The sequence below is a fragment of the Tarenaya hassleriana genome, unplaced genomic scaffold (genome assembly GCF_000463585.1).
Source record: "Tarenaya hassleriana unplaced genomic scaffold, ASM46358v1 Cleome5, whole genome shotgun sequence".
Taxonomy (NCBI): domain Eukaryota; kingdom Viridiplantae; phylum Streptophyta; class Magnoliopsida; order Brassicales; family Cleomaceae; genus Tarenaya; species Tarenaya hassleriana.
The window spans coordinates 1,784,178-1,799,476 of NW_010967707.1; the positions used below are offsets into that span (position 1 = coordinate 1,784,178).

Consider the following 15,299-nt stretch of genomic DNA (forward strand, 5'->3'; position numbering starts at 1 on the left):
GGGCGAGCCGCCGGCGAGGAGGACGAGGCGGAGGGGCAGGTGAACAGCGGCGATGCCAGATACGAAGCCGAGGAGTTTTCCGGCGTCGGAGGCAAAGGCGAGGTAGTTCAACTTGATCTGAGAGATGGAGAGTGACTGCTTTAGCTGCGAGGAATACGCCGGAAAACTCAGGTTCGTGCCATTGATGGACTGGAGCCAGAGGACGGCAACGAGGCCGAGCCACCGAGGAACGGCCGGTGACATGTAGGAAAGTCGCCGGAGAAGTTGAGGATCTCAACGGTATATTAGCTTATTATGGGAGTTTGGTTATTTTTATTGGTTATGATTATGAATATACGTGGGACGGTTCGTTTAAGCAAAAACGATACACATGGATTTTATGGAATAAGATCATTCCTTGTGAATTTTAGGGTTTCGGGTTTGTAAATATTTATATAAGTAAATGGTTGGGAGCAATGATGTTGTGGTTATGAGAGTGAAGATGTGGTTGGTTTATTAATCACGTAAATATATGAAGAGAGAGTTCTCTTAGTTTTAATTGTGATGTGAGCTTTTAAATTCATAGCAAAATCAAGCCATACCATCCATGTGTATAATGTGGCATTGGTGTACGTTCGTGTATGTGTATATGGGTATATTAACGGAGGGATTAGTAATAATAAACTAGGTGGTACAATTATTCATAATATTATAACATTATTATGGCGTATAACAATCATAATTAAATCGTGGAACATCATAAAATTTTCCCGATAACGCTAATCAATGCCCATGTTTATCGGGAAACGCACAGAGCATGGCAAAGGTTTAGGATCGTCAATTCTGACAACCTTTGTATTATCGCCTTCTCCAATGATTTTCGACGTACGAATTAAATTAAAATTTTAAATGTAGGCGCAGAAAATATTATGAAGCCACGACAGGGTGTCTCCGTTTGTAAGAAATGCGTTTTGAGCTGTTTTTTTCCTTCTAAATAACTTAATTGGTTTTAGTTGTATTCCATATATAGAACATTTGTTTCTATCATAATTCAATTAAAAAAATAAATATTTTACATAAACTTTTAAAATTTGATAAAAATATTGTCAATTTTATCTTCGAAAATTTGTCTGTCTCTCCAATAATTTTTTTTTTGGTTAAAACCCACCGACGATAAATCTTGATTTTTGAAAAAAGTGTTGATATTTTCCGGCGATTTTAAGTTAATTATCGGTCATATCACACATTATTTCAATTTGCGTATGAAACAAGGTTACCCATGGTGAATGAACGAAGCCGTCATTATAGCAAATTAATTTGTGGGGTTTTTTTATTTTATTTTGTGAGTTTATTTTTTTTATGTTGGTTTTTTTAACATATTTTTTGGTAGATATCACTATGTAATAACTATGTTGAAAAAAAAAGAATAAGACAAAATAAAAAAAAAATAAATAAGTGGACCCAACCAATTAGGCCCAATTAGTGACGGCCCATAAGATGCATTATCAGTCCATGACCACCAACCCATAATGTTTGGGATACGACGTCGTTTCTCTTATCCCACTTTTTTTTTGGTTTCTTTCTCCGATTCTGATCGGCGGTGTTGTGAATTGATCCGACGCCGGCTCCGGTGGAGGCTCCATATATCCTCGACGGTGGCCGGACACCGGAACTCGCTTCTCGACCAAGTCAAGCAAATTCTGTGTTCTGGGCTTCATGGGCTTATTAGAGGCCCAAACGTTAAACCGAAATCATTTTTTCATGACTTAATTTTCTTTTATTTTTTGGGTTAAATTATGTAACCAATCCATCGAAATATTATATTTTATTTACTCAATTCGTTCAATCCATTAGATTGATTAAACGCGACAACGAAATGTAATTGTCCGAACTCCAAAATCAACTTTTCATTCGATTTCGTCTTCCAGATCCTCGGAACGATCAATGAATCGTCATCCGAATGATGGAAATCGATTTCACGAGGGATAATGTAAACAGATTTGGAAATATTTCTCCATTGTTGCTAAGATTAGTTTTGATTATTTAAATTAATTTAGATACAAATTTTCTACCAATGGACCTACCTTACCAATACATGGACAAAGACAAAAGCTATCGTAACTTTAGAGGGGAGAGAGAGAGATAGAGATGGGAGATTGGGGCAGAGAGTGGGGGAATCCATGTGAAGACACCTGAATATTATTACGTGGCACGCCAGCTTCCATTTTCTTTTTTTATTTTTTAATTCAAATATATTTATTTTCTTTAACTCGGAGATGTCGCAATCTCCTCACCTTTTAGTTCCATCAAGAAAATCCTGTTTTTTCTTTTCATTTTTTCCCATGTTATTCAATCAATGAATGGATCATATATGAAATGTATCAACATCATCACTAGGATAGATATTTGATAATTTGAATGGACCAACACTCTTACCATATAATATACATACAAGGAATATGACATGCATAAGCTTCTTTTTATGTACATGTCTATTTAAAGATGAGTCATACCATGAAAACTTTCCTCTGTATTTAAGCAGTAGTCTATGGAGTCTAAGCGAGGTTTCTTCTATTCCCTCGTCCTTCACACACACACACACACACATATATATATATAACGGTTCATATATATTTCTTTTGTTAAAAGATCATATCAACCAAAACTATATATATATATATATGTCATATATGTATATAATCAGCAAGAAATCTATTATTCCTCTAAATAATTTCGGAAATATTTTCCAGGATTAAGATTTCCGGAAAAACAAAAGATAACTTTTTTTGTGTAAAAATATATCTACTAACCGCAGGAGGAGATATTTTTAATTTCCTTCATACATAATCATTGAGCCTTTTTTGTCCATATATATATATATAATTTAATTGTATAAATCTCGAAACATGTTGTTTTTTTATATAGTTGAAAGGCTTTATCATTGGTCCACCTACATGTGACAACATGTATGATGAGTCTGACTCTCATTAAACTCTGCCGTCTTGAGTTCGCATTATCATTGTTGTTGTTATGTGAGAAATTCCAATAATTATTATTTTTATAATAGCTACCCAACTTATATAATTAAGCCTAATTATTTCGAGATTTCAAATACATAATATTTCAGTTAATCACACGCATCATCATCTAATCATGGCATCCACATCATGAAGGAAGTATATCATTCATAATTTATTCTAATGCATTTTTCTTTAGTTGTCACTTGTGAAATCATAAATATCCTAGAATAAAAGATTATTAATATACTATTATATATTTTGAATAGTTAGCCTGTCATGTATTCAAACAAGTTGTACAAATTCTATAATTTATTATTAAAATAATGTCTAGATAAATATATACATACACATAATACATAACACGTCCGATTTTATCGATTAAAGATATGGATCTAATCAATATTATATTCATACTCCCTCCGATTTTTAATGATTGACGTTTTAATTTTTTTCCTAATTTTTTAAGAAATATAAAAAAAGTTATATATACTTTTATTAAAAACATAATGAATATTCATTAAGTTTGGATGATAAAAACTAAATTCTCATTAATAATTTTTTGGAATTGGAGATTTAAGAGTAAAATTATAAATTATTTTTAAAAATATTGTCTATAAAGTCAACTATAAATTTAGGATTTTGCCTTCATTACCATAGATTCAAGTTACAACAGTAATTTAACACAAATCTTAACCATAATACACAGTTTTTTTTTTGAAAAAAAAATGAAAAAGAAGAAAATATATCCGGAGATGTTAAATAAAAATTCGGCTTCCGGACAAAAAAAGATAAGAAAAAAAATATAATCTAATCCTCGGTGATGCTCTGCAGGTGAGGTCGCCACGAAGACACTGACGCCGAACGACTGTGTCTCCGACGGTGGCGGTTTCCGGTGACGGAAGATGACTCTACCGACGACAGCATCGCATCTTCTACGTATTTCTTACGCAACATCAAACTGTGATCATCGTCATTACTACTGATCTTTCTCACGTCGCCGTCACCGGAAAATGTATTTTTCTGACGCCGGCGGAGGTCATTCTTCTTCTTTTTCTTCTTATCCGGGAAGGAAGAATCCGGGATCAAGAAGTAGATGCTTCCACGCTTGAGCTCAGATTCCGGCGACAAGATCAAGATCTTTCGGACAACGCCCTGAGAACAGGGTTTGCTCAGGATGTGGTTAGGGTTTGCCTGCAAGATCTCTCCGGCAGTCACCGGACGAGTGATCTCTTCGACGTAGCCGTTGAGATGTACGATTCTGATCAAATCTAGGGCTCCACATGGAAGAACACACGCCAAACAACACCTTAAGCTGTTTCCCATGTTTCTTGGATCAGAACTACAGATCTATTTCTCTCTCTGTTTTTTTTGGGGAGAATTCTGAGAGTTTTTTTTTTTGGATTCTGTGTTGTTTTTCCGATGAAGAGCGAGTTGTGGAAGACGGTATTATATAGGAGCGACACTCGCACGTGCAAACAAAACAAAGCTGGCTTGGCCATTTGCGTCGCCTGTCGTGAAATTACTAAAGCACCCTTGGCGCTCCTAATTAAATACAAACTAGATTTCCGCTTTCAAATTAAGACATCCATATATATATATATATATATATATATATATATATATTAAAATTAAGAGCAAACCCAATGTTTCGATATTTTAGCGGATACCAACATCAGATTTAATGTTTATTTCGAATCATTTAATATTTATTTGGATTTTTTTACTAATCCCGATTCAATGGTCTCGTATTTCTATGCTCTAACCAAGGTTAACTGACCAATCCTAAAAAGACGAACGATTAATCAAAATTCCGAAAATAAATAGTGTCAAAATATTAAGTTTTACAGATTTTCAATATTATAATCCCAAATCTCGAAACTAGAAGCGTCGTTGGATTCGATATCTATGTTGGAAGTAACAATACATTTGTTTAAGGGTTTTTTTTTCTTACTGATTATGTAAGTAACTGAAGTTTCTTCTCGTAATTAGCGCACCATCTCTATTTCATTTTGGATAAATAATGCGAAATAATATTGAAAATCTCGATGCGATAGTGAAATAAACGGGGGAAAAATTGTAGTAATCCCCATACAAATTGCCTAGCAAAATTACACAATCGATTAATTTTATATGATTATATCGCTTGTCATGAAATTACTAAATCGCCCTTGATCGTTATATCAGTTGAATTGGAATGCGAAAGGCCGTAGGTAGCCGTAACGCGGTCTCTTCCCGATATGCCCCTGCGATGGTTGGACTACATAGGCGTATTTTGGTCAATCATATAAACGTAAGAGGGATTAAGGCTGATTAAGATTAATGAGTATATAAAATTTAAACATAATTAAAAATATAAAAAAAAGTTATAAGCTTTGATTCCTTTATAAACAGTATTTATTCATTAAATGATTTCATTCATTATTGCAGCAGAGTAATTAATTATTTTTTGTTGTCAAAGTTGGCCCCGAGATTTTCTATTAATGGCCATTATTACACTCTATAACCGTGTGTACTTTATATGTACTTAAGCTATAACTTCGGCAAATTGCCCAGCGTAAGTACGATTTTAGACCCGTTAATCTCGGTTTTAACAAGCAAAACTGAGTCTTAAATCATCCGTACGGACATACATACGTATATAAAATGTCTGATCATATAATTTAATATCCAAAAAAATGCGGAAAAGGCTAATTAAAAAGAGCAATACTAGAAATTTATACGTGACTTCGTACGTTATAAGGGGACATGGACTATATAAAGAAATATAAAAGAATGTAACACAAATAAGAACGAGAGATGATGCGTAGAAAAATTAAATTAATATCATAATCGAGTTTATATATCTATATCTAATCAAGGAGTCATGTACCAAACGTACGAATGCAATGCGGATGATTCATGCACGACTGTTTTGGGAAAATATAACATTAAAACATTATAGTTAAATGTGAGGACTAGTTTCAGTATCCGTTCGATGTTTAATAAAATTGTCGATTTGGGCATTAAATGGTGCTTAAGTTGGGTATAACCAATGATTAATGATCCACTTAAATAATCTTTAAATTATACTAATTAATAAACGGAATCTAAGTCTGTGGTACGGAAGAGGAAGCTTCGTAGAAGCGAGGCTGGTTTCGGGCACCGACTACGAGCGGCGCTGAAATTAATTATAATAATGCCAATGTTAATAACAAACAAAATTACATAATTTTATTACACCTAAAGAATTAAAGAACGCGTTTTTTGAGTTCGTTCAAATTGTGTAAATCATATAATTTTGGTTTAAAACTCATTCGCCTTAGGATACAAACAAAATTACATAAAAACCAATAATTACACGTATGGTTCTCACATTTCCATGAATGATTGGGCATTTTCGTTCGCGTTATCATCGTTATAATTGTTAATTAATTGTGTAATTAGTGACACCAAAGTACCATCCTGAGAAAGAGTATTTTAAAGTTGATGGGGCAACTACCTTGGTACTTGTTGGTCAAATCCTAACAAGAACACATATGATTTTATTGAGTTGCTTATCTCTAGGAGCGGCTGTATCTTATATTATTTTATGGCCATTGTTATATCAAATAAGTCCATCACCTTATGGCAATTTAAATAAAATATAAACTATATATAGTACAGTATCGGGTCAAAGAGTTCAATGAATCAATGTCACGTTATATAATCTTTTATATCACATTTTTTGGGTCTTTTATATCATACTTAATTTATATCTATATAAATCTGTTGATTTGGACCTACACGCGAGAAAAAACACATACTTCAATGAACATACTCATTCATAATTAATTTTTTTTTGTAAAAATGATTATCCTGCTTCTCTTAACAAATCCATTCAAATAAGACGAATATACTAATAAATATAAACACATTTTATTTAAATCCGAATAAACCAAATTTAACAGTTGGATAAATTTCGGTAGCAAACGACGGGGATATGGAACATATATCCTATGATTGAATTGAATCGATGAGTTTATATTTAAACGTATATAAAAATCAACGTGAAACTTTCATATATTATCCACCATGCATGTACCTTATGCAGTAATTCCTTCATTTTCAAACATACTTAAATAAATAATTGTTGGGGGAAGATCGATCATGATTGCCTTTAATTAACACCGAAAAGATCACGTACGATTCCGAATCGAGGAAGATTGATTTAGTTTTAATTTAATTATTTCCATATAACCACAGAGAAACCGTATATTATAAGAGTACGCGGGCTCGATTAAATTGGTACGTGGGGGAAGAACTTGATCGAATAACGACAAAGGAATTGACATGGTATATGATTTTTAGCTAAGATATTGCAGATATATATCCACCACACGTTTGGTTGGTTCTCGTGTGCAAAATCTTTTTTGGGACAGTGAATGATTTATGTCATATAATTGATAATATCGGTGCACGTAATTCAACCTAAACCCGGTTTCCATGAATGGAGACTCAATTTTTTAAGAGTTTTTTTGTGAAGATACCCATGATCTATTAATTAAAACGACCACAGATTTTTTGTTTTAAAAAGTCACATTTTTATACATTTAAATTTAATTTTTTCTAACTTTTTAATTTAATTCAGATTCGATTATGTTTTACAATTTAGTTTCATAAAATGTTATAAAAACAAATATCAAATTAATTCATAACAAATCGGATTCGGTTGGATTTTTAGCGATTTAATTTATTTTTTTTTTGTTTTGTATATCCGTATTTATCATTACAAATATGGTGCAGTTTCTATAGGAAGATATTATTCTTATAATATCATCATTAATATTGTTATGATTTACCCTAGATATTATGCCGAGAATATTCTATTGTATTTTGCTATATATTATGATGTATTCTTCCCATTATCAATAATAGAAAAACATTTCCCTATTATGGTATCAGAGCTTCGGTTTTTGCTCTAATTTTTTTTATTCTTCTCATCAACAATGTCGGTCGAATCCGAAAGCGACGATGAAGATGACAACGATGTACTAAATCCAATAGTATTATCGTCTTGAGTATCGTTTTAAATTTATTTTGCTCTTTTTTTCTTCTATTTTTTTTCCCGACGGCGGTGTTCATCACCGTCAACCCTAGCCGATGTGCTATTTTTTTTTAACGACGATTTTCGTTTATCGACGTCAACCCTAGCCGATGTGCTATTTTTTTAACGACGATTTTTTTCTCTGACGACGTTCGTTTATCGACGTCAACCCTAGCCATTGTAAGCTCTTTAAACATGGCTATTAGCCTCTTTCGATTGGAAAACTCCAATTGTCGATCCACGTATTTGCGTCACTTATTTTTATTTTTTTCTCTTGTCCCGCTGCTAGACTATCACGCATTATGTGTCGCGCTTTTGCGCCCATTTTTTTTTCTCCGGCCTAGCCGCTATACACATCGCAATTTTTTTTGCGCTACCGACCTCATTGTCGCGCAATCCAACTCGCGCATATGCGCCGCACATCCGTGCCACATCAGCTTCTGAGAATACAACTCTCAAGCTCTTCAAACGTTATCAAGCAACACCAACTCAAATCTGGACTACACCACCACATGGAAGATGATTCGTTTAATACGATCACAATTTCAGTTTTTAGTTTTTATGTAACAAGATTGAATTCATCAAGATGAATCATGATTCATCTTGAGGGGGCATATAGGAAGATATTATTCTTATAATATCATCATTAATATTGTTATGATTTACCCTAGATATTATGCCGAGAATATTCTATTGTATTTTGCTATATATTATGATGTATTCTTCCCATTATCAATAATAGAAAAACATTTCCCTATTAGTTTCGAAAGTAATATACGAAAGGCAAGTAGACCAAAGGTGCAACTAATACTTTTTTTTGGGTACAAAATGGTGTAGTTGTTACAAAATATCCCACGGGCTCGAATGATTCGCCGAAGGACTACGTAGCATTTGAGGGAAGCACACGGAAACTTCGTGTTGTTTCTAAAACAGAGATAGAATCCCCAAACAGCAGCCAGTCAAAGGCTTCGCGTTGATAATTACCCGTCACGATACAATTAAATCGAAGAACAAAATTTACTGATTACCAAAAAAGGAAAACAAAAAAACAACGGACGAACAAATGAGCTGTACCTTTCACTCAAGCCACTGAGATATATTTAACACAATTGGCTTTGAAAATCTTTAATTAGAAATCAAGATTTCTTTCTCTTTCTGTTTTCGTTTTCCGACATTTATCCCCTTTTTTTTACTAACAACTTAGAAAAAAAAACGGCCTGTCCCCCCAAAAAAAATATTTGTTCCAAGCTCTTATAAAAGTTCATCACAAAATCAAACACAATTTCACTTAGAACATGGTGAATTCTTCAGAAAGATATCGCTTCGGTTCGGTCAAAATGTCTACCACCATAAACGTTATGGTCGGTCTCTTCCTCGTGACGTGGCTCAGTAGTTCATGCAATGCAGCGAGGACCAACGTGACGTCATCCACGTACCGACCGTTCCCAGCGATTCTGATATTCGGAGACTCAACGGTCGACACGGGAAACAACAACTACTTCTCGGCGGTGTTCAGAGCCAGTCATCTTCCGTACGGAATGGACTCTCCAGGTTACGCAGCGTCCGGAAGATTCTCCAACGGGAAACTCTTTTCCGACATCTTGGCCGAGAGGTTCAACATCAAACGGATGGTTCCTCCGTACTTGAAGCCGTTCCTGACGCCCCAAGAGCTCGTCTCGGGCGTCTGTTTCGCCTCCTCGGGAGCTGGATACGACGAACGGACCTCGCTGATTACTCGGGCGATCCCTGTTTCCAATCAGATTTATATGTTCAAGCGTTATATCGCGAAGGTTAAGGGTATAGTGGGAGAGGCTAAAGCCGCTGAGATTATAAGCAATGCTTTGGTCCTGGTCAGTGCAGGTCCTAATGATTTCATCTTCAACTATTACCAAACCGCTAGGGCGTCTAGGCGGCTCCAGTTTTCTAACATCTCGGGGTACCAGGATCTCATCCTCAACAAGCTTCAGGGCATTGTTCGGGTAATCTCTGGTACAAGAACCGTGTTTATTTGTTTCTTCATGTACACATGTCTTATTGATGATGCTGCTGCTAAGAAATCATATGCAGGAGCTGTACAACCTAGGATGCCGGAAAATAGTGGTCGGAGGGTTACCGGTAATGGGGTGCTTGCCGGTTCAAATGACTATGGAAATCACGAAGCTAACCAACAGAACCTGCGTGGAAGACCAGAACAGAGACTCGGTTTCCTACAATCAGAAACTGCAGAATCTACTGCCTAAGCTCGAAGCCTCGCTCCCGGGAAGCGGGATCTTGTACTCAGATGTCTACAAACCCATGATGGACATGCTCCAGCATCCATCCAAATACGGTACAATAATACGATACAAAATACGATACCTTCTTCCGCAAGTCAGCCGAAATTATCTTGCCCTTGTGGAAATCAAACCCTAATTAAAACTATGAACGGACATTGCAGGGTTCAAGGAGACGAAGAAAGGTTGCTGTGGAACAGGGTTGCTGGAGACGACGTTCCTGTGTAATGTCTTCAGTCGTACTTGTCCGAATCACTCCGAGTACATGTTTTGGGACTCGATTCATCCCACCGAAGCTGTAGCCAACTATTACGGTCAGTTCATAGAGCCTCGGATTCGTCGGAAATTTCTCTCGGCCAAGGGACGCTAACCAACTCAAAGGATTCATTCTTTTATACGATGTTCAAGTCCGGACGATATAGATTCTTGATCTTATCTGCAAGTTGTGCAGACATTTATTCGACAGTTTCTTGATACATCAAGAACATATATATAAATCTGAAAGAAAAATTTATATATATATATATATATATATATATAATAAAACTTAATTCAGATTTTGAATTTGTCTTGATAACAGATGACAGTTGAATACAATAGTTTTTATTCAATTTGAGCTCTCCTTGAACAAGCCCTTAATACGAACCTCCAAGTCTTCGACGCTGTACCCAATGTACGGCTCTCCACGCCTCCTAACCTCCGGCGACTCCTTCAACTTTCCGATGAGTTTTCCGTACGCCGGCAACACGAGTCCGGCGACCGAGCTTCTCAGCTCCTCCTTCAGTTGCTCGTCAGGGACAACCCATTCGGATTGAATCCGACATATCTCCTCGAACCTGGTTTTGAACGCTCTAAGAGTCTCTATCAGCTTCAGGTACTGATTCTCGGCCTCGAGCATTCCCACCACTCGAACCCACGAGCTCCTTCGGTAATTCGAATGCAGTTGCCGCAGCTTTGCGGCATGTTTCACGACCCATTCGTCGCCTAGAACCGACCCGAGATCGCTTCCCGTGACCTTGTCGAGAATGTACTTCACATTGTTCATCATGAACACAAAGCACAACGATGGATCCCTGTAAACCCTAGACTTGGCCTCCAAGTTACTCTCCAGCAGTTCCAAGACCCACCCGACTTGTACGGACAAAGGCCTACTCGTGTTGGGCAAAGATTCCTTGTTTGTCTCCTCCATGACTTGCTCCAGTGTCTGCTTCGAGTTGCAGGCGGCACGAAGGTAGTTCATGACGTACCTTGTGATGGGGTGAATCCCTCCACCTGGATAAGCCGTTTTCGCTGGATCACGTCGGATCAAATTCTCTAGCTCCATGAATATACCTCTTATCGCTTCTCCTAACCGCTTCTGTAACGCAGCCGCCTCATGTTTCATGGGCGAACAGTACTGGTCGGAGAAGAGCGTTTCCATGGCGGGCATTAGGTCATGTACGGCCTCGTAGATGTCCATGACCTTGAACAAACGTTCTGGCGATCTGCTACCGATCGCGACCGCGTCCGCGAAGTTCAGAAGCTGTGTAGTGGCTCCACGGCAAACTTCCATGAACGATAGATCCACGACGGAGGAGGAGATCCCGGAGAAGACGCGGTCGGAGAGGAGACGCTCGCTCGGGAAGAAAACCCGGAAGGAGATTGTCATGGCTTTGGTCCAGCGGTCGATCTCGTCTTCAAGGTCTCGCCATGGCGTCTCTTGAACTTCCTCCATGTTCAGCCCCCGTAACCGCAGCCGCGACAAGCTCTCCTCTAGAAATTCTCTCCGGCGGCCGCTGTACACTCTCGAGCAGATCGCGTTTAGATCTGCGATAACTCTTGACGGTAGTGCCTCGATCACGATTTTGTGATCGGTTACAGGACGTGCCACGATTACCTGTTCGAGATAGCGAAATTAACGGACCAAAAATTTTGAGAATTGCCCAGAATTCGACATATATTTGCAAGTTTACTGGACTCTGATAATGGAGATTAATAATACGTAAACTCTGAAAGAAACTTCGACAAGATTAATCTCTTCAATCTCTCCTAATGAAACCTTTAATTACTTTGCATTAACATCGGACTCTGTCCTATGTTATGCCTCGTACCATTTTGGCAACGCATTCGTATATATATATTAGATTACCTGATCGGTTTGGCTTATCTCCTCGTCTTCCTCGTCACCGGCGAGTTCGTCGTCCGAGTCGAACGACTCGGCGGCGGCTCGGTCCATGACAAAACCGAACTCATCCTGGAGCCTGAACATCGCCTGTTGAATCAGATCATCGGCACGGGAGAGACACACGGCGGCGGACTTATCTCCGGCGAAGGGTCTCCATTCTCCGGCGGACGCGACGAGCTCGTCCACCGCATCGAGGAAGGCATAAGAGTCGGTCGGATCAGACCAGATCGGGTGATCGCTCGCCACGTAGCCTGAGATCAATCTCTCCAAGGAATCGATGGATCGGTCGAGCGTGGGTCGCACGCGCGGCCGGAGCCTGGAGTCATAGCCGGAGAGAATCTGCAGGATTTCGGCGGCGGCGGTGTCGTCCTTGCCCAGGGACTTGGCGATTTCCCGAGCCGCAGCAAATAGATTATCGTCGCTGGCATCTGCCATTGTTGCGATGATTTAGAGTTCGTAAGTTCGATTGGAATGGGGAAACGGAGAGGAAATCACGAAGAATAAGAAAAGAAAAAGTCAACAATATCAAACGCGGGAAGCCAAGTCTGACTTTTGTCGTGTCTGAATTGCCCCTGGTTTTGGAGCGGACATGAAAACTGGGACGAAGTCAGTCAACCACGAGTCGGTCACTACTCGATCGAGCCTCTGTTTCGCCAGTGAAACAAGATCAATGCTCTGTCTTCCCAAAATTTCCTCTTATATCTTTTTCTCTTTTTTACTCCTTTTATTATTCGTAATTAATCAATAATTTTAAAACATTTATTCCAAACACCCATCCCTAATCTCTAAACTAATTTGAACTTTGAACTCTAAACCAATTCTAAATGTTAAAATTATAAATTCTAAATTCTATGGTTTAGAATTTAGATTTTAGGGTTGAGTTCAGGCTTTAGTGTTTATAATTTAGGATTTAAATATTAGGGGTAAAATGGGAAGAATAGTGAAAAAGAGATAAAAAAAAATGTTTTAATAAACAAACTTAAATTAATCATTTGAATAGAGAAAGTGATGCCGTTTCACCCTTTTTCAAATGGGCTTTTTACTCATGTCATATGGGCCCATGAAAATTAAGCCCAAAATGCAAGATGCGCACAAAACTGGGGGTCAAAACAGTAATTCGTGGTTTTAATTTAGTTTTATTTTTTCATCAATGAATTGAAGGGGAAATCCTTTGATCAGGTTATTGTGTAATTTAAAATTTGGTTTCTATATATGACTACGGGGTATTGAGAGCATATTGAATTACAAATACAAAAAAATTATAGAATATGATTTTTATTATTTGTTGTTGTTGTTGAGAAGAAGAGGCAGTCAAGCCAACGTTCAACCGCTGAGCTTTCAAAAGCAATGCTTTCAAATACCATTTTCTTCTTCTGCATGCGCTCTCTGCTTCACCCCTTCACCGTCCCCTTATCGTACGCACTCCTTCGGCGTCCCTTATCCTGCGCACCCCTCCCTCCGCCATGGCCGCCACCGTCTCGTCCTCCATGCTCCTTCCTTCCGTCTCTGTCAACAATCTTAGCTTCTCCAGAAATGCGTCTCGGGGCTTCGCCGTCAAGAACCTCCGCGGATCTAGGGTTTTCATGAGCTTATCCGTAGGATCTCAGACAACCGTCGACGACGCATTGTTCGCCGATTACAAACCCACCTCTGCTTTTCTCTTTCCCGGCCAGGTCCTTTGTTCTCTCTCTTTCTCTCTCTCTATATATATATCCATCTCTCCCTCGCTGTGTCTAGTTTTCGATGGGCGCATTCTGGATAGGTTGGATCGTGCAATGCCTGCTTGTGTGGGTTTTGATATGGATGGTTTGATGAATTCGCCACAACTTGGAGATTTCGAAATGTTGATTTTGATTGTACGATGCTGAATAATGAGTATATATGTATGTATGTGTATATTCCTGAGATCGATCTTGATCATTTTTTTCTCATGTTGCTTTCTGGGTCTCTAGAAGTTTGCCCCTGGATATCCTCATATCCACTGTTGTGATCTGAGAGGATCTGATTTGCTTTACTTAAAAGGGCGCGCAAGCTGTAGGGATGGGCAAAGAAGCACAGAGTGTCTCTTCTGCTGGAGAGTTGTATAAGAAAGCTAATGATATCTTGGGGTATACATCCTCTTGTTATCATCTTCCTCCGTTCAATGTTTCCTTGTATGAATGAAAACATACTGGCTTCTCTCAGGTATGATCTTCTGGATATTTGTCTTAACGGGCCTAAAGACAAGCTCGATTCCACTGTCATCAGCCAGGTGGTTTCTCCCTCCCTCTCTGTCTTTTCCATTTGCATGTAAGAAGAATTCATGAAGTTATAGACTGGTAGGTGATTGAAAGTTAAAGGGTTCAATCTTTTCCCAGCCTGCTATTTATGTTACAAGCTTAGCAGCAGTTGAATTACTCCGAGCTCGTGAGGGTGGCCAACAAATAATTGATTCCATTGATGTAACATGTGGTCTTAGCCTGGGAGAGTATACTGCTCTTGCATTTGCTGGAGCCTTCAGGTTACTCAAAACCTTAAACCCGCCATGAATTTCTTCCAATTTTCCTTGTTGGTCACGACTTAAGAGATCGTTCCTTTTTTCTATTGCTTTAACCTTGAAGCTTCGAGGACGGGCTAAAGCTTGTAAAACTACGAGGAGAAGCCATGCAGGTAAACTCTTCTATGAGTTCCTTTTTGGTAAACTTGAGTTTTAACTGTTGTGGTGACCAGAGTCTTGATGAAAATGCTTGGGCAGGCGGCTGCTGATGCGGCCAAGAGTGCCATGGTCAGTGTCATAGGTCTGGATTCGGAAAAGGTTCAGC

The 15,299-nt window shown here is 38.2% G+C and overlaps 5 protein-coding genes across 6 annotated transcripts in view; 2 read left to right on the plus strand and 3 right to left on the minus strand.

Annotated features, from left to right (window-relative positions):
- Window positions 1–243, minus strand: part of LOC104827399 (protein NUCLEAR FUSION DEFECTIVE 4-like) — a 3,083-nt gene extending 2,840 nt beyond the window's left edge. The window contains exon 1 of the mRNA XM_010560573.1: window positions 23–243. Within this exon, the coding sequence (XP_010558875.1) occupies window positions 23–243 (221 nt within the window). The remainder of the gene's footprint in view (window positions 1–22) is intronic.
- Window positions 244–3,618: 3,375 nt separating this feature from the next.
- LOC104826272 lies at window positions 3,619–4,423 on the minus strand. Its single transcript, XM_010558883.1, has one exon. The coding sequence runs from the start codon at window positions 4,320–4,322 to the stop codon at window positions 3,807–3,809; it is 516 nt and encodes a 171-aa protein (XP_010557185.1). The 5' UTR covers window positions 4,323–4,423; the 3' UTR covers window positions 3,619–3,806.
- Window positions 4,424–9,308: 4,885 nt separating this feature from the next.
- Window positions 9,309–10,720, plus strand: LOC104826273 (GDSL esterase/lipase At2g24560). Its single transcript, XM_010558884.1, has 3 exons — window positions 9,309–10,040; window positions 10,129–10,390; window positions 10,499–10,720. Exons 1-3 carry the CDS (start codon window positions 9,357–9,359, stop codon window positions 10,702–10,704), a joined length of 1,152 nt encoding a protein of 383 aa, XP_010557186.1. The 5' UTR covers window positions 9,309–9,356; the 3' UTR covers window positions 10,705–10,720.
- A 150-nt stretch (window positions 10,721–10,870) lies between these two features.
- LOC104826274 (exocyst complex component EXO70B1) lies at window positions 10,871–13,024 on the minus strand. The gene is made up of 2 exons (XM_010558885.1): window positions 12,463–13,024; window positions 10,871–12,210 (listed from the first exon to the last, which is right to left on the minus strand). Exons 1-2 carry the CDS (start codon window positions 12,931–12,933, stop codon window positions 10,942–10,944), a joined length of 1,740 nt encoding a protein of 579 aa, XP_010557187.1. The 5' UTR covers window positions 12,934–13,024; the 3' UTR covers window positions 10,871–10,941.
- An 821-nt stretch (window positions 13,025–13,845) lies between these two features.
- Window positions 13,846–15,299, plus strand: part of LOC104826277 (malonyl CoA-acyl carrier protein transacylase-like) — a 3,081-nt gene continuing 1,627 nt past the window's right edge. The window contains exons 1-6 of one of the 2 annotated variants that reach the window (XM_010558888.2): window positions 13,846–14,171; window positions 14,521–14,606; window positions 14,683–14,749; window positions 14,856–14,998; window positions 15,099–15,147; window positions 15,233–15,292. In XM_010558888.2, the coding sequence (XP_010557190.1) occupies window positions 13,962–14,171; window positions 14,521–14,606; window positions 14,683–14,749; window positions 14,856–14,998; window positions 15,099–15,147; window positions 15,233–15,292 (615 nt within the window). In that variant the 5' untranslated portion in view covers window positions 13,846–13,961. The remainder of the gene's footprint in view (window positions 14,172–14,520; window positions 14,607–14,682; window positions 14,750–14,855; window positions 14,999–15,098; window positions 15,148–15,232; window positions 15,293–15,299) is intronic. The other variant, XM_010558889.2, reaches the window with a different exon arrangement.